Genomic DNA, 22,754 nt, shown 5'->3' with positions numbered 1-22,754 from the left:
TGAAATAGACCCAAATAAATCTGCTGGCTTTGATGGACTTGATCCCATGTTCTTAAAAGCATCCACTCACATCATTGCTGCTCCGATCACAAGAATATTTAATCTGTCTCTACAGCTTTCTGTCTTTCCTTCTGACTGGAAATCAGCCATGATCTTCCCCCTCTTCAAAGGTGGCTCTGGCTCAGACCCCAACTGCTATCAACCCATTTCCATTTTACCATGCCTATCCAAAGACCTGGAGAGGCTGGTTCATAAACAGCTAAGCTGCTATCTTGTTTCAAACAATATCCCGTCTGACCTTCAGTTTAGTTTTCGTTCTGGACATGGATATATGGCCGCTATCACGAGGGTCCTTGATGACATTATTACAGCATGAGACAGCAAGAAGATCTGCATAACTGCATTCACTGACCTTGCTAAAGCCTTTGATTCAGTTGATCATAGGATCCTCTTAGGTTGGCTTTCCAGCATCGGTCTGTCCACCGCCTGCTCTGACTGGTTTTCCAGCTATCTAGCTGACTGTGTCCAGCAGCTGAAAACATCTTGTCAGAACCATTAACCATCTCCAAAGGTGTGCCTCAGGGCTCCATCTTGGGACCAACACTGTTCTCAATCTACATTAATGATGTAGCCAAAGCTGCTGGCAGTTCCCAAATCTATCTTTATGCTGATGACACCATCCATTACTCAAATGGACCTTCACTACATTCTGCAGCATCTACACTTCAACTCAGTCCTTTCACAACCTTCATCTCCACCTTAACACCAGTAAGACCAAATGCTTCATCTTTGGTCAGAAAAACGAGGCCTCCAATCCCTCCAAGATTAGCTGTGCCAATGGCACAGCTTTGGAGTATGTTAAATCTTACAAATACCTAGGCATCTGGCTGGATTCATCTCTGTCCTTCACCACACACATCAACAATCTTCAGACAAAAGTCAAAGCCAGATTAGGTTTCCTCTTCTGCAATAAAGCCTCCTGCACTCATGCTGCCAAGCATTCTCTTATCAAGATGACAATACTCCCAATTCTGGACTATGGCGACATTATCTACAAAATGGCATCAAGCACTGCTCTCAGAACACTGTACACTCTTCATCACTCAGCCATTCACTTTGCCACTAATGTGCCTTTCCACACTCATCACTGTGACCTCTATAAACTGGTAGGCTGGCCCTCCCTTCATACCTGGCGGCTCCATCACTGGTTTCACTTCATTTATAAGACAATCCTGGGCAAGACACCCCCTTATCTGTCATCTCTTCTGCATGTAGCCCATAATAAATATCGCACAAGGTCAAGTGAATACATCAAGCCCACCATTCCCAATACTGCTACTGTTTTTGGCTGCAACTACTTTTGCGTTGCAGCAGCAAATGACTGCAACACTTTACAAAGCTCCATCAAACTTGCAACGTTAACATCTCTTACTACTTTCAACCATAAAATTTAACAGCTCATAGTTCACTGTTCCTCATGTTGATCACCCCAGGTCACACTAATTAACATACCCACATACACTTTCTCCTATATATATATATATATATATATATATTCATACATGCGTACATCACACACAATGCCCCCCCCCCCTCTTTATGCTAACTCATCTATTCTTCTCCTCATTCCTGCTTTTATCCAGTTGTCATGATATACATGCATGTTCCATGATAATCTCCAATTTATTGTTTGATTGATTGCTTTTTGGTATGTTTAGATGTTTATGTTTATGTGTATCTATGTTAAGTGGACCTGATTCTATTGGGGTCTCTTGACCAGGTCATGTTTGTAAATGAGAACTGGTTTTCAAACATTTTACCTGGTAAAATAAAGGTTTAAAAAAAAAAGAACTAAAACCTTAAAGCCCTGAATAAACTGCCACATAAAATAAGAACTGTATGAGTAGAAAAGAAAACTTGCAGTTATGAGTTCCTATTTTAATAATAAAATATAAATTTACCTCTGTTTCTCTGTGTTAGCCCTGTGACAAGATACCTGTACATTGTGTACCCTGTCTCTCATCCTATGATAGCTGGGATAGGCTCCTGATAGAGCGCTTCCTTTTTTTTTTTAAGCCTGTCATGTCTGCCAGGTTTTGCAAGCAGAGTTGTGATATGAATGTACTGTTGTGCCAACCATATTTGCTCTTCCAAGCTGAGCTCTGTAAATTCTCTTTGTCCTTTTATTTTATTTATTTATTTGTGTTAGTTTTCACATTCACATATGTGTCCTTGTAATGCCAGAGTTGAAAGACTGAAAAAAAAGCAAGAAAAACAAGAGAAAGGAGAGAAAATAGAAAAGGGGGATAGAAAGGATAGAGCACAAGTAAATAAACTATAATAGTTCATGAATTGCTGCACCTGTGAAATAAGAAAAAAAACATGCAAAAAATAAACAATACTTATAAAAATAAATTTGTGTGAAAAAAACCCAGAAACAAAGCATGGCTGCACAAACCAACAATTTTGTTGTCTTGTGTTTGTGGGAATAAGGGTGAATGTCTGTATCTATGTCAAGAAATGTACTTAATAAACTTACTTTTTTGACATTTTGCTTTCTTCTCCAATTAAGAGGAGTTACTGTAGCGAGATGTTGAAAAGGTAACTTAAAGGGATAAATTGTCTTATAAATTTTTGACATCAAATCGTGGGCCATAAGTACGGGGCAGGGCTGGAAGCGTAAATGTTTTATAATGTTGTGGAGTGATAATTTTGTACAGCTTGTTTATTTAATCCAGAAAATTAGTGAATGAAGGGATATTTTTTATTACCTTTTATATTATACTTTCTCAACACTCTACCTGGAAAAAAGTTTTCATTTGTTCTTGAGTAATCATTTTGTACACTTTGTTTAAGAAAAAAAAACCAGACATCACAATATATGGGGAAAATAGTTTTGTTACTGTTCTAAGAGCAGTAGAACTGTTTCAGAACAAAACTTTTGATGAAGTATTTTCTATTAACCTATAAACTTTAGAATAGAATAAAATACCTTTATTGTCATTATACAGGATGTACAATGAGATTGGACTTTGCGCAATTCCTGGTTCACTGGGTTTTTAAGAAATTAATGATCCAGGGGGGGGGGGGGGGGGGGGGGGGGGGGGGGGGGGGGTCACAAAACACTTTAACTTCATGAAAATTCTTCATAATTATTAAAAACTATCAGCATCAGTATCGGCGATACTGGCCCTGTATTTACTTGCTATCGGATTGATACCAAATCTTGCAGTATTGCACGCCACTATTCTGCAGCATTTGCTTCTTAGGGGGTTTATGTTTACTGTGCGCCACCTGTTGGCACCTTTCAGGAATGTCCTGGGATGGCACATGTAAAGTACACTGATATACAGTGACTGAATCACTTACTAGAGACAGAATAAAACAGAAAAAAAATAGTGGGGTGTCTCTTTTTCTTTTTAACTTACTTACACCATGGACTGAACTGTAGTCCCATAACTCATGAATCTTTTTTTTTTTAATCGCTACTTGTCTTAAAACATATTGCCAACCCTTAACACATCCAAGACCACAGAGCATGCATATACTTCTCCGCCGAATTGCTTGAACAGTGGGTGTATATATTTGAGTGTTTAAGGCCCATTTGGAACATCCTTTGTTCAGTACAGTGTGTTCTATGGAGAATTTTATATTGTATAAGTTGTCATTTGAGACTTCTCGTCAGTTTGAAGATATTTAAACATATCACTGTTTGAGCTGAGTTGCACAGCCTTCTTGCATATGCAGGATAAGTGAGACATGACTCCACTTCCCTTTAACCTTGTGGCAGTTGGTATTGAAGGAAAAGGGGGAGGTCCCTTTAATTACTGTTTCCAAGGGTATATATACACAAATACTGTAAATAGGAACGTGTTTTGTGAGTGGGATCAGGCCAGTGGAATGAGGTGTGCACCTGCCTCACTCCATCTGAGTGGCATAATCCTGAACATGAATATTGGGAGGTTTCTAGTTGTATTTCTTATAGAAATACTTTGTGACATTGTGCATTTATAGATTGCCTAATTTTAGATCTGTGCCCCGTTGGAAGTGGAGGCAGTTCATAGTCAATACATTTACACTGTAAAATACAATCTCATAGTTCAATAATGAAGGGCTTAAACATCCGTACTGGCAATAAGTCACTGTAGTTACAACGAGGCTCAAGTTAATGATTCTGTTAATAGTAAGCCACAGCAATAAAGCTAAAGTACAGTGGCGGCGCTAGGGGGTGCTATAGCTCCCCCTGGAAAAGTCATCACACCCCCAAGAAAATAGCTTGTGTCTGTGTGCGTTGAGAACTGAAATAACAAATGATCCTTCATAACACCCTCAGTAAAATGCTTAGCCCCCCCCCCAGCACCTGCAGGAAAATATTTCTGGAGCCGCCACTGCTAAAGTATGACTCAGGATACTGACCCAGCACTGCAGCTTAACAGCTAATGGAAATCTACCTTATTGATCATGGTGCAGGTTTGACTTTGGGAAATATTCCTCATGCCTCTTTGGAGCTAAAAAGCGGTTCTTCAATCAAAAATTACAAAACAAATAGAAGTGTATTGATTTGGATTCAACACTTCACATTCCGTGACTCCAGCTGTCCCAGTCAATTTTGAATTTTACACTATATTTTAGTTCTATTTTGTTGTAACTTTTTCTATTTCAGTTAGTTTTAATTAATTTTTAGAGTGGCTTTGCTCATTTTTATTAGTTTTTGTTTTTTGTTTAAGGCTTAGTTTTAGTTTTCATTAGTTTTAGTTTTTTCAGACTTTGTCAGGTGCAAGATTCAAGATGCAAGAGTAATTATTGAGTAATACAAACTCAAATTATACCATTTAAAAATATTACATTCAACCAACAACCAACTGTTAACAAGATAGCAGAATTATGTGCTAAATGTGTGCAATACTAAAGACACACATGAACATCGTGACATCAACGGGGAGCAAAATAAAGAAAAGTAAACTCCAAAACCTAATAAACTCTAGTGATAGTGAGATGAAGCTTCATGACGGACTGAATCTTTCCATTCAATCAGTGAACCCATGGGCCGAAGTTCATGGTGCTTATTTGCTCTATTGCGCCATCAAGTGCCATCCAAAATGCTGCAGCTATTATTTCTCCCATATTGGCTTCTCTTCATTGGCTCCCTGTTGAAGCTAGAAAATGGGGGCATACAGACAGGCAGTGAAAGCTATGAAATCAACCAGGAAATGAGTCCTTTAAAGTCTGCTATGTGCTAAACACCTATAAAACCACATGCAGTTGTTTCTAGACAATTGTGTAACGCTGAAAGGATAGCACACATAGATTATAGTATTTCAATTTAATATTGTAGAGAGACTGAACAATTATCTGACCAAGTCAGTACATAGATTAATAAATGGCAAGTCTATGGTGAGTGTATGTACAGTAAAAGATAAATAATTACTGTAGGGCTGATGGGTTGTCCCAAAAAAATGATTTTCTGGTACTTCGCAAAAAATTATTGTATTTAAACTTTTGTAAATGACTTGTTGACCTTTAATCTGTCAAACATATGTAATTTTTTGTGCCAGAGAAGACATTCCTGTCACAAGTTAGAGGCTGCAATCAGATTTTATTTATCGAGGTAAAAACACTTATTGATATTAAAAATCTAATAAAACACAGATAATGAGGAGCCATTAAGATACTTGCAAAACAGTGTAGTGTCTGAAACGCCTATGTATGCATATGCATGTATGTTGTCTCCTAAAGGTGTAAGAAAATTCCAGCAAGAGGCCTTCTCAGGTTTGGGAGCTCATCTCCTCTGTTTATCTTGACCAAAAAAGGAAAGTTGTAAAACTGAGGATTCTCTGACCCCCCAAGAAAGCTGGTTTGAACCAGTCTGTGTGGCAGCGTGTCTACCATATGTTAAAGCCTATATAAGGCTGTAAGTTTCTTTGTTTGGTGTGCAGAATATCATTGGCTTTCTCTCAGCCAGATGTCTCGAGCGTCTGTTTAGACATTGTCTTTTTTGTAATAAATCTTATGTTATTCTATAAAGACTGTGTTGACCAAGAATTCCTTCAAACACAACATCTTGGCATGAAGATCAAGAAGCCACATTAATTTGGCGTCTCGAACAGCGACGAAGATTTGTGATCCTGTTATGCGACAATCAGCTTCAGCGGACTGCTCCAAGCTCAAGCCGGCATATAGTGTGAGTTATCTCCCTCATATTGAGCTTGCTGCCTCTGTTGTGGCAGTAGTGTGTGTACTGTGTGTCACATCGTAAAGGATACTGTGTGTGGGCTGATGCTCTGTGTTTGGGGTCATTTTTGGTTCTAAATTGTCCTTATTGCAGTGACTAGCACTGCAATGAGGGGGGAAGTGATAGATATAAGAAGAGGAAAAAGTGAAAAGCGTAAAATGCATGCAGTAAAAAGAGAAATATGAAAAAGTGGAGCAAATAGAGAAGAAATAGAGATAAAAGGAAGAAGTGAAAAATGGTAGGGAAAGCTTATTAGTAATAGTAAGTGAGCTAACTAACGCCATGCGAGAGTAATTAACGGGGCCCATAGTTAATTAACGGTAATACATGAGTTTTTAGTCATTTCTATGAAAATAAAGCTTTGAGTAATTGGAATTTTAAGGTTAAAAAAAGGTAGGATTAAGAGAGGTTGTGACCCTGGGCCCAGGGCCTTAGATTAAATTAGGCTCAAAATTATTAGTGGTTATAAGAAGAAAGAAGATGTAAAAAATAGAAGTGTGAAATGAGTAATGACGAAAAGGAATAAGGGTAAAAGGTAAGGAAGGAAAAGCCGCATTATTTGGAGAAAAGCCCTCTTTTGGAGGCTGCATTAGGCAGGCCTAAATCCTAAGTAAAACATTAGAATTGTTTTATTAGGTCAGTTTTATAAAGGAATAAAACTGGAGGTGTGAAAACAGAAATTCGATAGAGAGCTCCCACTCTGCACATGTTTGACGAAATGTGTAAGAAGCGGCTTGCTATTTGAATGTTTACACCTCATTGAAGGTAGCATGAATTAAAAAAGGTAGGAAAAGATAGAAATAAAAGAAATAAAAGGAAAGAAGCAGCATTAGTAAAGCATGCTATTGGTATGAATGAAGTCGACTTGGTTTGAGTGTGTGCAATGTGTGAGGGAAGCCTATCACCCCCTCCTTCTCATGTCTGTGCATGTTCTTGGGTGTGTCTGTGTCTGTGTGTGTGTGTGTGTGTGTGTGTGTGTTGCCCCTGTGCGGAAAAGGGTTTGTCCCTCTTTTTCTCTGAAGAGCAGAGTGGTGTGTGATTAACAAATTAAGTTTAATTGGCTTTAAAGAGAAATATAAAGTTTGTGTAAAATTGAATAGTTTGAGTGGGGATTTGACAACTGGTGTTAACATCTGAAAAAGTGATAATCTGGCTGGATTTGTAGGGGTGTGTATAGTGGTGTTTTGTACATGAAAGTGATCATTTGTTGCTGTGAATATTGCTTTTTGGAGTATGTTACATATATTGTTGTAAATAGAACATGTGGTTGTGCAGGATTTGAGCAGGAGGAGAGACAGAGCTGTGAAGTCTCTGTCTGCTCAGAGTTGTAACGTGTGGTTTTTTTCCCCACGTTTTGAGAATTTGTGTGTGGGGGTGTGGCATCTTGCTTTATGAGGTTACTGCTGGTTGGTAATTAAATATAGAGGTTATAGATGTTATATTATTGGTAATGATGAAATACACAACACATGGGTTGTCTGCTATTGTTAGAAAATTCAGGCGCTTCTTTGAGGGATTTATAGTTTACATGCCTTAATGATCTTGTTTTTGTGCTCTTCCAATTTGTGAATCTTTTTGTAAGAGGTCTTTGATGACAGAACTACATGATTCCTCTTTGGAGGGATTTTGTTAGTTTTATGGTTCCTTAAAAAAGAAAAAGAAATAACAAAGTGGGTTCTAAAGAAATGGGTTTTATAGAGAGATGTTTTTATGACCCCCACAGAGAAGGACATTCTGAGAGGTGGATGTAACCAAGCATGAATGGTTTGGGTGTGTGAGTCCTTGGCAGCGTAATTAACTTGCTCTCTTGATGTTATACTAAAATACTATGTGGAAGATGGATATTATTATATGTATGTGTGTGATTTTATATGTTAATACCTGAACTAATCCTTGCCTTTTCTTCTTTGTCCTGCATGAGAGACAAGGGGAGGGGCAGCATAGACACAGCCAGAGGAGACTAACATCTGGCCAGAGCCTGAAGGCCAGTGAATCAACCTCCTTTAAAGGCCAGTGTTCTTCTTATTCACAAACTCTTTCTGATATGTTCTCTAAACATTTATGAGTACATATTTACTTTGTTTTCATTTACACGTTTTATAGACATATATCTAATTTGGCATTTCATATAGAATATCTGCTTGATTTCAATTCTCTGACACATTTGGCAACAGATTGGACACATTTATGGGGTTTACACTTTGTTGATGTTAGTAATTGTGTGTTTTGTGGTGCATATCGAGCTTTATTCTGGTTTGGACGTTATTGGTGTTATCAAATAGTGATTGATTGCTGGTTTGACAAATTTTGTGTGGACTTTGGACAAATTTGAGTGATATCACTATAGTGGGGTGAATAGTTTTTGCATCAGCAGGTTGTTGGCTATTTAGTATTTATTGATATTGGCCAAGTGACTAATAAATAATTGGTTTAAGATTGGAAAGAAAAAAAAATATCAATTACTGCTAATGATAAATAAATAAACATATAAATAAAATTGTTTGATTACAAGAAAATTGATTAATTGAAAATAAAACAAGTTCATTGAAAATTAGTTAATTCATTCATTCATTGAAAAATAAATAAAAGAGGGAAATTTGAGAATTCATTAAAATGTCTGACAAAGATATTAAAGTTTTGAAAGCAATTACCCCAGTAAAGGTAGTTCAACTGAGTAATTCATTAATTAAATTACTCATTGCAAAGACATCAGAAAAATGGCATAAACGATGGCCACATATTGATCAACCCTGGCCTAAAGATGGAATTTTAAATCCAGATATAATTCAAACCATACGGGTGCTTGTTTCTACATACAAAGCGGAACAAAAGAAGGTGAATAAAGGAGAACGACAAAAATACAAAAGGCAAATAGAACTGGATGTCCTTCATGAAAAAGAAGGGCAGAAACTGATGCAAGCAACTAAGGACAAGAAAAATAAAAGCCTGGAAGATATTGAGAAGAATAGAAAACTAACGCAGAAACTGATGACTGAAATTAGTGTGCCTTTCTCACATCTTGATTCAGTGGAGAAGCCCTCCTCCTACGAAAAGGAGCTCAAGTTGAAAAAGTATACTCTCAGCTTCCAGTGGTTAACCAGGATGGCAACTACCACATTAAGAATGACAATGAGACAATAACTGAAGTGGGACAAGTGGAGACAATTACAAAATTGACTCCTTCTTCTAAAAGCAAGAAGAAAATGTCAAGCTTGAAAATTGAAGGTGAAAGAAGGAACAGAAGGATGATTGAAGGGTGAAGACGGAAGTGACTTGGAAAGAACTGTTGGAGGATATGATCCCCAAATTAGAAGGATGTTGATGAAAGCAGAGAAGAAAGGAATAAAGATCAAGAAGGATGAAGAGATGACAGTTTGGATGAGAGTGAAAGTGGAGACAGCAGTGAAGGCAATTGGAATTGGAAGGCAGAAGTTCTTTTTCAAGAAGGTTCCTCCCAACTGTATCCAGCACTAAAATACAGGAGGACAGACAAAGAACTTCAAGAGAGATTGAAATAAGTATAGATGAATGTCGGATCTAGATAAAGTGACAACCTCAGTAGGTCAACTTGCTTTGGAGAACCAACTAAAGGAACTGAAGGCACAGAAAAAAGAGCTCCAGAAGGAAGAATTGCAGAGATCAGCAATGACATTATGCCTAAGGAAGAGGAAAACTCCTGAAAAGATGTGTCCAGTAATTATAAAGGGACAGACAATGGAGTACAAGCCCTAGCAGAGTACAGACATGTCAGATATACTTGAGAAGCCAACAGTCTTCAGAGAGGTGTTACAACTGTGGACAATTTGGCCATTTTGCTCGTGACTGATCCCCTCCTAATCTGAGATAAAACAGCTGATTCCTCTTACTAAACCAATTGAGCTCTGCTATAAAAACTGAAGGACTACACTACCCATATTGGCATCAGAGCACATGTCCATTGCTTTTCTTGGTAGAAATGCTCTGTGTAAATTAAACTGCATAATAAAGTGTACACCGGATGGCTGTCTAGTGGAAATACCAAAGAATACTGCTCATCAATTATGGATGACAACAGAAACTGTAGGATCGGTAGTATTTTGGATTGGAAATTTGAGCGCAGACTTCATGTGTGTGCCTTCCTGGAAAAATGGCTGCCGGAGGCTCTGAACTTGGCACCGTTACGCGCCTCTCTGACACTGGAGAGAGCGCATCGGGTTGGTCAGAAAAGTACATCAACCACCGCTGCACCAAGGACTCTTATCTTGAAGTTCTTAAACTACAAGGATAAAATGACCGTGATAAGAGCCGCCAGGGCAAAGGGACAGATTCTCTTCAAGAACCACCCAGTGAGATTTTACGAGGACCTCGCAACCGGTGTGCACAAAAAACAGAAAGAGTTTGACGGCGTGAGACAGCAACTCCGTGCCATGGGGATACGATACGGCATGATTCCTCCCACACGACTGCTGGTGACATACAATGGTCAGTCTCGCATCTTTAACCAACCAGCTGAAGCAGAGAACTTTGTAAGGACTCTGAAAGCAGAAAGTGGACCTGGGTGAGACAATGAAGACATCATGCAGTGTATTGATAGGGATGATTAATAACTTAACCGTAAACCAAGTAGAAACACAAAAAAAAAGGATAAATCGTTTGCTTATTATATTGAAGGTATGCAGATTCAGAGGCCCACAGCCAATATTATTAGCTTAATTTTCTGAACGCATTTAATAATGAGTTTCTTATGTAGCGGGGTGGGGTAGGAGGGAACAGTATTTAGGCACAGTTGGCTGATCTTCACTTTTGTGTGGAGCAGCTTCCAGCTGTTATATAGGTACCAGTATACCAAGGGGGGAGGAGGGTAGATAACAGAGTTCTAGTTAATAGGGGTATACTGTTCAGTGTTCATTGTTATGGATGTAGTTTTCAACGTCCAGGTGTTTTTGGTTTCTGTGCCTGTAAATTATTTGAAAGAACTGGGAAGCCCATTCAATGTTATACGGTATGTCTGGTGGGTTAAGAATTAAAATATCTTCTTGGAACTGCAGAGGGTAACAAAAACTGAAAAAAGTTAAACAGATAATGACTAGGGTGAAATCTATACACTCTGATATTATGCTATTTCAGGAAACTCACCTGTTGTCGGATCAAGAGGCGAGAATTGGGAGGAGGTGGCAGGGCAGTATATATTCAGCACCCTTTACTTCTCAGGCAAGAGGTGTTATGATCTTGATTCATAAATCCATACCATTTCATGTGACAAGGGTTATTAAGGATAAGACTGGGAGGTATATTATTCTACAGGGCACATTGATTACAGAAAAAATAAACCTGATAAATATTTATGCTTCAAACACTGATGACCCAAAGTTTTTTCAGAATCTCTTTCTTACAATTTCATCTCTGTCTGGTAGCTAAATTCTAGCAGGGGATTTTAACTGCTCAATGAACCCAGGATTGGATAGAAGCTCAGGTATTGACAACTCTCATTCTAAAAGTAGACAAACAATTCAACACTTTATGAAGGAGCTTAATTTGATAGATATCTGGAGGGAGATGAATCCCAAGGGTTTAAAATACTCCTGTTATTCAAATACACATAAATCATATTCATGTATCAATTACTTTTTAATTTCTGCCAATTTGAGACATAAAATAAAAGACTGACAATATGATAGCATCTTAATATCTGACCATGCGCCAAATTCATTAATATATGAAGACTCAAGACTAAGGAGAGACCCTCCTAGGTGGAGATTTAAACAAAAATGGCTCCTAGACTCAGAATTTATATCTGTTTGAAAATCGAGTCTGTTTGAAAATGTAGAAAGTACAGTTACTTGTGTAAAAATGTAGGGAGTAAAAGTAAAAAGTACTCAGAAAAATAAATACTCAAGTAAAGTACAGATAACTAAAAAATTTACTTCATACTTCATTACTTTCCACCTCTGTATATGTCCCATACTATATGTGTTGTACCTCGTTCCTCTCCTTCAGGGAACAGAAGTTGTAGACATAACTATTCGTTCTCATACATCCTCATGACAGACCATCACCCCACTGCTCTTATCCACTTGGGGTGTTAGACTTAATCATTACTTCATTTCTATTAACATATGGGTCTTTTAGGCTCTTTCCACCTCTGGGATATGTTTTAACATGTTTTCAACTTTGCTCTTGCTCATCTCTAGGCAACAGTTTCAAGTTCCTCATTTTACCCTTAGCTCAGTGATTTCACAATTTCCTTAATACATTGCTTCAACGATGATTACATCATTTGATTCTAAATCATACAGTTCATTCTCTAACAATTCTTATAATCTGAATTATGATTGTCCATTCAGTACCAGGCTTAGGCTATTGGGTAATCAAGATCTCAACTCACTTGACACTTGTTGACCTTTAATCTATCAAACATATGTATTTTTTGTGCCAGAGAAGACATTCCTGTCACAAGTTAGAGGCTGCAATCAGGTTTTATTTCTCGAGGTAAAAACTGTTTTTGATATTAAAAATCTAATAAAACACAGATAATGCGGAGCCATTAATATACTTGCAAAACAGTGTAGTGTCTGAAACGCCTATGTGAAACTGCATGTATGTTGTCTCCTAAAGGTGTAAGAAAATTCATTCAGACTGTGTCAATTCATTGAGACTGTGTCAGCAAAGGATTTCTTCAACACAGAACCAGAACAACACACAACAAGTCATTTCTTTATTACCTCCATTGCGTTGTTTGTTTGTTTGTTTGTCAGCAGGATTACTCCAAAAGTTATGAGTGGATTTCGAGGAAATTTTGTGGAGTTGTTGGAAATGACAAGAGGAAGAAGTTATTAAATTTTGGTGGTGATCCGGATCACGATCTGGATCCAGGAATTTTTTTAAGGATTCTTCACTATTGCGGGATAGGGGGTTATTGTTGTCTGGGAAAGATGAAAGAATATTTCACAGTATTTAGATACACGTATTACAGCATCAATGACCCTATGGCTTTGGCGGAGGTTTGCGCTCTCTGAGTGCTTCTAGTTTTATATGTATTGTCTTCCTGACTCCTGTTGGCCTATTTGCAGGCAAAGATATTAGATACTAAATCACTTTTTAACAGGTGATCACATTTTGGCTCACTGGTTTTAGTGAAACTTTTTTTTGAAGGGGATCTAACATTGTCAGACTCAAAAATTTAGTGAATGAAGTGTACCACGGAGAAACCCACACAGACACGGGGAGAAGATGCAAACTCCAGACAGGTGGATTCGAACCCAGACAATCATGCTGTGAGGCAACAGTGCTAACCACCACGCCACCATTTATTATATGATGGTAACTGTAACTGTCAAATAAAGTAACATTTCAGTTTGTGGGCTTCAAATTAATTAATAAAATTCTAAACAGGGAAACTAAAAATCTTGTTTGTGAATATCAGATGAACACAACATGCCAAAATGCGTTATCTGACAACAAATCAAAGTTTAAACTGACACAACACACATACAGCTACAACTGTTTAAATCTCAGGTGTTTAAGGCATTTTATGTGGTGATTTACCCTTTTTGAGTTCCCTTTAAAGTATACAAATATTTTATAAACTGGCATTTAGTGTTTTCCTTTTTGTTTAAAAACAAAGGTTATAACCTTTTGCTCTGATCAGTCTTTGGCTGTAGTAACATGAAATAAAAAAAAATCAGGCATCTTCCCAACTGAAGTTAAAACTGTTCACAAAATATGCAAATCTATATTTTTGGTTGCATTTTTATTTGCTTTAGGAAAAGTTTACATTGAAGCAGTACAGTATTTGAATAGGACAGACCCTGAACTACTTTGAGTGAAAGATCAACATGTCAAGGAGACTTTTATTTCATATCATGGCACTCCAAAGTTAATTATTTCTTCCTTAGTTTTATGAAATAGAATCAGAAAAAATGCAGCATGGAAATAACATCATTCCACAGCCTCAGAAAAGAAGTTTGAGGATGGCTGAGGACACCAGCAGCAGGATGGCACTGGGACCAGTTGGAATAGCGCTGTTACACAGGTCCCCTTCACAGCAAGACACAGGACTGACACAGTCTTTACTGTCATGGCAGCCCCTGGAAACCGCTGTCGAACCTGCAAGACATGATGAGAAAATTCTCAGAAACTACTTTACAAATCATGATGTGACTTACAGCAGGTGGATATTCAGCATTAGCTGGAGCTTCTAACATTAGAAAAAAAACTCACTGTTTAATTCGACAGAGTAAGAGTAACAACGGTTCGATGAGCTGGAACAAGATTCGGTGTTTGTGCAGGATGCAGAATCAGCCTGTGTGCATGAGTAGCACTCTATTCCACATGCTATAGAAGGAAACAACACAATTTCAAACACACTTGTAATTATTAACAGTTTTATTTTATTTTTTTGTATTTCTTTGTTTTGAAGTCTGTCGTATACTTAACACCATAAAACCATAAACAGTTGTTTTTACATTTAAAATTTGAAAGATTAAACAAAAAAAGATATAAAAAAGTGTTTACTGCTGTTTCCTCACAATCTGGTTATATAACTCATTACTAAATTGTTACTGTGTCTTTAACTTTCATTTTCTTTCCCCCCTTTAAGATCACCTTTAAACTTCAATTTCTTTATGTGTCAGAGCAACAGGACCAACATTAATATTTTCTTACCTGCAGACAGAGTCACACACAGGATCAGAGCTCCATAAAGCTGCATGATGAACTCAGATTGCTGATCAGTCTTGTGAGAGAGAGAAAAAACAGGTGCTAAGCCTTTCTTTCTCAGTTCAACTACCTAGTCCACTTCCAGGACCTGAGAATTTGTATCTCTACAAAAAGCTTCATACCATGTGACCTGAAAACCATGCCCGTTTAAGTGACCTCACTGCACAGACTCACCATTTTTGGAAATGAAGGTAAGTGCCAAGGCCTTACAGCCCATAGGACTGTTACTTAATAAACTATACTATCAAATAAAAGAACTCTGAAAAGAAATAGAGGTTAAGGGTTCTTAATAAGTATACATTTCCCAAAGTCTGCCTAATTTCATCACATTTATTCAAATACAATTTGATTGTATCGATTGTTTTTGGTACTTTATGGTGCTTTGTAAAGAAACGCATTTCATAAGGCCATCTTACATGAAAGTCTGTTGGGGAGTTAGACGGCTCCTGTTAGCTTTAGCAGCTATGCTAAAGGGTCTTTTTATCAAGCAGCTGTCTGATGCTGATGAGACACAACCAAAGGAAGGAGAAAGCAGGATGAAACAGAGCGCTTTACACTTAAATAACAGTAATAAAAAATAAATGTATGAATTATGTAACTGTGTAAATTCACATAGCACCGTTTTAAGGAAGGATCAAGGAGAAAAGGTGTGCTCTGAAGCCAGATTGGAGAGCTGTGTTGCTGGAGTTGGGCAGCAAATGGAAAGTTTAAAACTGGGTGGTAGTTGGTGAGGTCACTGGGGCCCCAACCTGGTGTTTTGAGAATGGGGGAGGCAGCAGCTGTTTTGAGAACTGAGCGTACCTCATCAGTTTCTAAGGAGTTGTTGATAATGTCAAGATATCATGATGTGACCAAGTTTTTTTGGCATGGGGTCCAGAGGGCAGGTAGAACCCTAAGCTTTGACCAGCAGCTCAGTAACCTGATGAATGTCCATTGGAGAGAAAAAGGAGAGGCAGTGCTGAGAGAGGAATCTTAATTATCCCACGGTTTTCTTTTTTGAATATTCAATTTTCCTACAATTTTCTTGGGACATTCATATGTTCCACAGATATCTTTAAGATGTAAAGTAACATTTTTAAAAATTAAATAAAACATGCAACAAATAAACAGAAAAGAGGATGTATTATTTTTAGCTTAACACATGCTTCCTAATTATATTGTCTTCAGTTTCCTTCTGGGTTCAGTACTACAATGTCCTTGAGCGCCCTCGGGTGGTCTTTCACTGCAACAACACAGCAGTTATCTAAGAAACCATCCAAAGGAGATCTAGGATAGTTCAAATCAGGAGCGCAGCTGTATACTTTCTCAAGTGTATGCAGACACATTTTTATGGAGATATTTGAATAGAATAGACCCCAAACTATTTTAGTGACAAATCAAAACGTGAGTGACAGTTTTATGTCACATCAATGTACTTAAAAAATCTTGATTTCTTCCTTAGGTGTAAAAAAAAAAAAAAAAAAAAAATCAACATGGAAAACAACATCATTCCACAGTCTCAAAAAGGGAGGACGCAGCAGCAGGATGAGACTGGGACCAGTTAGAATAGCATTGTGACACAGGTCGCCTTGGCAGCAAGACACTGGACTGACAGTTGCTGAGCAGCCTGTGCATGATGATCCATCTGATCCATCTTTGGCTCTAGTAAAATGACATCCAACCAAAAAACGCTCAGAAACCACTTTAAAAAAACAACATTATTGTTTTATTCAGCATTATTGTGCATGCTTGGAATTCTCAGTATCAGAGTGTCTGATATGAGAAAACTTTCTCACACAACCATCTCTGGGGTTTACTGAGAATGATCCAAATAAAAGGAGAAAATATCCAGTAAGCAGCAGTTCTCTGGGCACAAATGTCTCATTGATGTCAGAAGTAAGAGGAGAATGGCCACACTGCTTCAAGCAGAAGACAATCTTTGAATGTACACGTTCAATGTTGAAGCAGATGTGCTGCTGCTAGTGTTGTAGTCAAGACCACCTAACCCAAGACCGAGACAAGACCAAGACCAGAGGGTATCGAGACCGAGACAAGACCAAGACTTTTAGGGTCCGAGACCAGTCGAGACCAAGACCGAGGGGGGGCGAGACCGAGACAAGACCAAGACCAGTGCCTGACACTACATGACACAATAAAATGTGAAACATGATCAAAATCACTTCTCAAATTGATCTGAAAGATCCGCATTCCCATAAAATTACCCTGATATTAAACACTCACAGCTCAAATAAATATAACCATCTTTATTTAATACTCCTGGGTGACTTCCATCATTTATCACAGAATGTAAAACAATTATTCATAGTTCATCACAATAGTCTTAACTTTTCTCTGCCTTTCATAAACTATGCATAAAGTTGTGTTGTTTTTAAACCAACAACCTTTGTAAAAATGGGTGCTTTTTCAAAACCACATAGCTAAATGTGTAAAACTGAAAAAATGGCAAACACTCATCAACAGTAAGAACTAAAGCCTTTAATATTATACAGATTAAAGCTGCAGGATGTAACTTTTATAAAAAATCTGGTTTTTACATATTTGTTAAAACTGTCACCATGTCAGACAGTATGAGACCGATAATCTGCGAAAAAAATGGAGCTCCTCCACCTCCTCCCTGAAAAGCTCCCAGTCAAAAACAACCAGTCAGAGCCAGGAGGAGGGTCTTAGCACTGTCAATCACTCCTGGTGTATGCTGCTCAATGTAGTTGTGTGCGACACTTCAAGATTTGGTATCGATCCTATGCCAAGTAAACACAGGGCCATTATCACCGATACTGATACCAATACTTTTTAATAATTATGAAGAATTTCCATGAAGTTTAACTGGTTTGAGATTTTTTTCCTTTGGATCATTAATTAGTTAAAACCCAGAATAGAATTGGGCAAAGTTTATATGTAAGTAGAAAATACTTTATCAAAATAAAAGTTATTGTTCTGAAACAATAGAATAAAACAATTTTCCCCATACATTGATGTCTGGAATTTTTTTTCATAAATTAAGTGTACAAAATCATCACTCAAGAACAAATGCAAACTTTTTTCCAGGTAGATTTTTCAGAAAGTATAATAAAAAAATTTAATAAAAAATGTTCCTTCATTCACTAATTTTCTACAAATTTAAATTTAAATTTGATTTAAATGTTTCATAGCAAAATCCTTTTTTTTTCCCAAATAAAATATGTTATGCATCACATGACAGTATAACAAAACACTGTGGGGAGGGGAGGAGCAAAGTGCTCTGTGCTGTGACAGGAGCGACACTTAGACAGTCAGCTCGCATCTTTGATGAAACCGCAGCACTGCATACAGGAGAGAAACTGAAGCCAAAGTATCGATCTCATTACACTGATATTGATCAATACCAATACAACGTTGGCATCCATATTATCGATATTAGGATCAATCTGCCCACCACTAGCTCAATGTACTAATGGCGGAGAAACAACTTACTTACTTCTCTGCTGTTACCATTGGTGGTGGCCATGGTAACTTCCGGGTTCTAGCAAGAAATATTTCTCACCCCAGCGCTAACGCTAATGCTAATTAGTAAGCTAATGCTAACCACTAAATGCCGCTCCCACTTGTTAATTGAGTGATGGGGCCTAAGACATAACCAGAAAGCAGTAATCAGTTTTTTTGGACGTGTAGTTACATTTCTTGAGGTGCATGTCAGGTTTGCTTCAGAGAGGATTTTCAGTTATGCACAAAGGATCAATGCAGAACTCTAAATCAGGCCTTATTAGATCGATAGAATGATCATTTTTGCATATAATCCAGAAAAGTTACATTTATACATCAAGCATTTAATGTGTCCCAGAGTGCCGTTTCCTTCCACTGTGTTTGCAGAAATCACATAAAAAAATACACAACAAAAACATAATCCAGATTCCTCGGCTGCTAATAGCATTTCCTACATTTGAATATCAGCCACCATATTGTGAGCATAAACTATCACGTTTTTAATGCAACAATAGGAAGTGACATCATCTTGCTGGGAACTGTAATATTTTATTCTTGAAGGCCTCTCATAGCTCTACTGGTGCTGAAAACTAATGTTTGACTATGGCTTTCTGAATACAAGTAGGGCTGCAACTATCAATTATTTTAGTAATCAAGTATTCAGTTGATTACTCCGTCAATTAATCAAGTAATTGGATAAGAAATAATTTTTCATTTTAACAATTCATCAGCTTATTTTAACTTCCGTACTGCAGATGTTTCTCTGTGTGAAACAAACAGGGTGGATGGAGCAGCTACAAAGTTCTCTGTTCTTCATGTTGCTGATCAGGTGGTTGATAAAAACATTTTGAAGGAGCCCCTCTGTACTGATGGTGGTGGAGGGGGCACCGAACGATTGCTAGTGCTAATGGCAGCCCCCCTTTCCCCAGTACACTGTGGTTATAGATCTGTTCTGGTGGCTACAGCTGACGTAAAGAAAAAAATAACAGCTGACATCCTCTGCACAACACGTGCGCACATTCAAACATGCGCACTCACAGCACAGAGAAGTGGGGGCGTGAAAAAACATCTCAGCGATCCACTCGCGTTAAAGGCTCGTTTTTGTTTTTTTTGGAAATGCTCCGCTTACACGGAGACACCTGAGCTGCAGAGCTGAAACCAAACATCAAAGCAACAAATTTGTGTCGAGGATTTTTAATAATCGAATTGCGTTATTCCAAGAATCGTTGCAGCCCTAAAACTTGCATTAAATTTTTAGTTTGTGTATCAAAATACATGAAGGTTGGTATTTACCTTTCATGCTGGGATTTTTTTGTTGAATCGGAAGCCTGAAATTTTCCTTTGATCTTCATTTTCCCTCTTACTTCTCTTCGTGTTCATGCGGTTATTTCGATTTATGCAGCACACGCGTGACCATAGTGAGATCAAACGTACACACTGTGAATGAAACTGTCCGTGCTCTGTGGTAGATTGCAAACTGCGGTGAAATGATACAGGCGTAAGCAGCGATAATAGCAGCGACCTAGCTGGGGCGGAGTCTGTGAGGTGCGCTCCTTTGAGAGGCAGAGGAGCGCAATATTTGTGGGATTTGAATCAGTACGTTTTGCATCCAATAAAAGCAAAGATGTTAACAAATAAATTGGACAGTATTCTGGCAATTTAGTGATATTTCCACAGCTGTGGTCTTGACTGGTCTTGAAATAAAATCCCGAGTCCGCAAGGTACGAGTCCATGACAAGACCCAGACCAAATGCGGTCGAGTCCATGACAAGACCGAGACCATCAAAAAGCGGTCTCGAGACCGGTCTCGAGACCAAGACCGATCTCGAGTACTACAACACTAGCTGCTGCAGCAGAAGACCACACTGGGTCTGTCAGCTAAGAACAGGATATTAAGGATTCAGTTTGAATGGGCTCACAAAAACTGGACAATAGAAGACCGGAAAAAAGTTTCCTGTCAGAGGAGTCTCAATTTCTGATTAAGTAACATTCAGATGGTGTAAACAGGAAAACATGTTGTTTAGCAGCAGTTTAGGTGGTGGTGTAATGACTAATGTAAGACTATCAAGATTAGTAATAACTGATTTGTGCAACTAACAAGATTTTATCACTACAAGATGATCACTGTTACTTTGAATTCATATTGTTATTATTACAAAACCATAACTGGTACAAAGGTAATTGTAGGATAACTGTGGGGAGACCATCTTGAAGCACATCTGAAACACAATTGTTAAGTGATGGGGGAAAAAACAGCAACTTACCAAATTTTCTCTTTCTCCTTTACTTTTCTTGCTGAATGTTTTCTGGGTAAAGTTGCTTCGTCCAGACAAAGACAAAAATGTGAACGCAACAGTAAAAGGTAAAATACCCAAGCTGGGAAAGGTCTTCACACAAAAGAAATGCTTTCTTCCAGATATCTCCACTTGGTTTTTCTTGGATGCCACCACTCAAACAGCACATACGGGTGCTGGGACGGTCTGAGCTCTACCCACCCCCACCGAGAACTGAGTTTGGGTGCAGGGTGCTCAGGCACAGCAGAAGCTTCAGGTGGAGCAGCAGTCTCTGAGGTGGGCTGCACAGATGAACAGTACAGTCTTGGAGGCAGAAAAGTCCTTATACTTTTAGGCAGAACAAAGCAAGTAGGCAGAGTAACAGAACAATCAAAGGAAGGGCCAGTTCATAAACAGGTATAAGGAAGACTGGCTCACAGCAAACTGTTTCTTTCTCCCCAAATTGGAAAATGTTGTTAAGTTATCCTACTCAGGATAACAGATTAGCAAACGCTGAGAATGTTGGTGTAGAATTAACAACTGTCTCAAGAGAAGCCAGCACAGGAGCAGAGCACACAGTCTCTAGGACAGTCCAAGAACTGGCCTACTCGGCAATAGAAGCAGTCTTATTACTGGCTGGATCAAACTTAGATATTAAATTCTTTGCTCAGGAACACAGAGTTTTATTACTTTGATATTGATATTTACTGTCACTATATTTACATCTTAACTTAAAATATATTAGTCACACACACTGGATTAATGAACACTGCATGCTTTAGATTATAATAATCTATATCCATTTCTCATTTATGTGATTGGTGGGATTCAGGAACATCTTTGGTTCACGTGACTTTGTCACTTCATGTTGATTTTCAGGTATGACAAGTGGGCCCCCTGGAAATTGAGTTCTGCAGACCCACCTATGTTTGTATAACATAAATTAGTGAGTGGATAAATTATAACTAAGTGGGGATTGTCTAAGAGGTTTAAATTGGGAGAAGATCCAACATTGTGACATTAGCAGAGCCTCAAAGGGTGGTTGGTTGGGGTTCCAGTTTCAGGGGGTTGAGACTTTATGTAAATTGAGAGGAGTTAAAGGCAAGTGGGTAGTTACCATCTCTAAAGTTACAAAATGATGCGCTTGCTCTTTGTCTCTCACTTACCTTTGCTCTTCCTCTTGCTGTCCTCTTCCTCTTCTTCTTCTCTTCCTGTCTCTGCATCTTTCTCCATCTTTGTTTCTTCCCTTTTCTTTTCTTCTTTCTTCTCTCTCCCTCTGTGTGTGTGTGTGTGTGTGTGTACAGGTGCTGGTCATAAAATTAGAATATCATGAAAAAGTTGATTTTTTTCAGTAATTCCATTCAAAAAGTGAAACTTGTATATTGTATTCATTCATTACACACAGACTGACATATTTCAAATGTTTGTTTCTTTTAATTTTGATGATTATAACTGACAACTAATGAAAACCCCAAATTCAGTATCTCAGAAAATAACACCATAAAACCATGAACAGTTGTTTTTACATTTAAAGTTTGAATGATTAAACAAAAAGATATAAAGTGTTTCTTGCTGTTTCCTCACAAGCTGGTTATATAACTCATTACTGAATTGTTACTGTGTCTTTAACTTTTCCTTTACATCCAGCCTTTAAGATCATCTTTAAAGTTTATTACATTTCTTTATGTGTCAGCGCACACAGGACCAACATGAAACATTTTCTTACCTGCAGACAGAGTCACACACAGGATCAGAGCTCCATAAAGCTGCATCATGAACTCAGATTGCTGATCAGTCTTGTGAGAGAGAGAAAAAACAGGTGCTAAGCCGCTCTTTTCCAGTTCAACTCGCTAGTCTAATTTCAGAACTTGACGATTTGTATCTCTACAAAAAGTGATGTATCACATGACCTGAATAACCGAAAGTGCTCTCACTGTACAGACTCATCATTGGTGGAAATGAAGAACTAAGAACTTTTTTTTAAAACTTGTGTAAAAGTAAATAGCAAACCAAAGAAAACTTGAGCTCAAATGATTTTGTTTTTGTAGTAAAATATAAAATTCAAAAAAATCTGTGCCAAAAGTCTGTTTATT

The 22,754-nt window shown here is 37.9% G+C and overlaps 1 protein-coding gene across 1 annotated transcript; it reads right to left on the bottom strand.

Annotated features, from left to right (window-relative positions):
* Positions 1–14,162: 14,162 nt before the first annotated feature.
* LOC115786340 (lymphocyte antigen 6I-like) lies at positions 14,163–22,436 on the bottom strand. The gene is made up of 3 exons (XM_030738457.1): positions 22,388–22,436; positions 14,432–14,545; positions 14,163–14,308 (listed from the first exon to the last, which is right to left on the bottom strand). The coding sequence occupies exons 1-3, from the start codon at positions 22,434–22,436 to the stop codon at positions 14,163–14,165; spliced, it is 309 nt and encodes a 102-aa protein (XP_030594317.1).
* Positions 22,437–22,754: the final 318 nt, after the last annotated feature.

The sequence above is a fragment of the Archocentrus centrarchus genome, chromosome 9, assembly GCF_007364275.1.
Source record: "Archocentrus centrarchus isolate MPI-CPG fArcCen1 chromosome 9, fArcCen1, whole genome shotgun sequence".
Classification (NCBI taxonomy): domain Eukaryota; kingdom Metazoa; phylum Chordata; class Actinopteri; order Cichliformes; family Cichlidae; genus Archocentrus; species Archocentrus centrarchus.
Note: the sequence above shows the minus strand (reverse complement) of the source record. Positions and strands in the feature narration are given on the sequence as shown.

Bases quoted from the DNA above. Each gene is read 5' to 3' on its own strand.
- LOC115786340 (XM_030738457.1), bottom strand. From the start codon at position 22,436: ATGATGCAGCTTTATGGAGCTCTGATCCTGTGTGTGACTCTGTCTGCA. The intron at 14,546-22,387 runs GTAAGAAAATGT...TTCCTTCTATAG, and splicing joins GTGTGTGACTCTGTCTGCAG to CATGTGGAATAGAGTGCTAC. The intron at 14,309-14,431 runs GTGAGTTTTTTT...CAGGTTCGACAG, and splicing joins TTACTCTGTCGAATTAAACA to CGGTTTCCAGGGGCTGCCAT.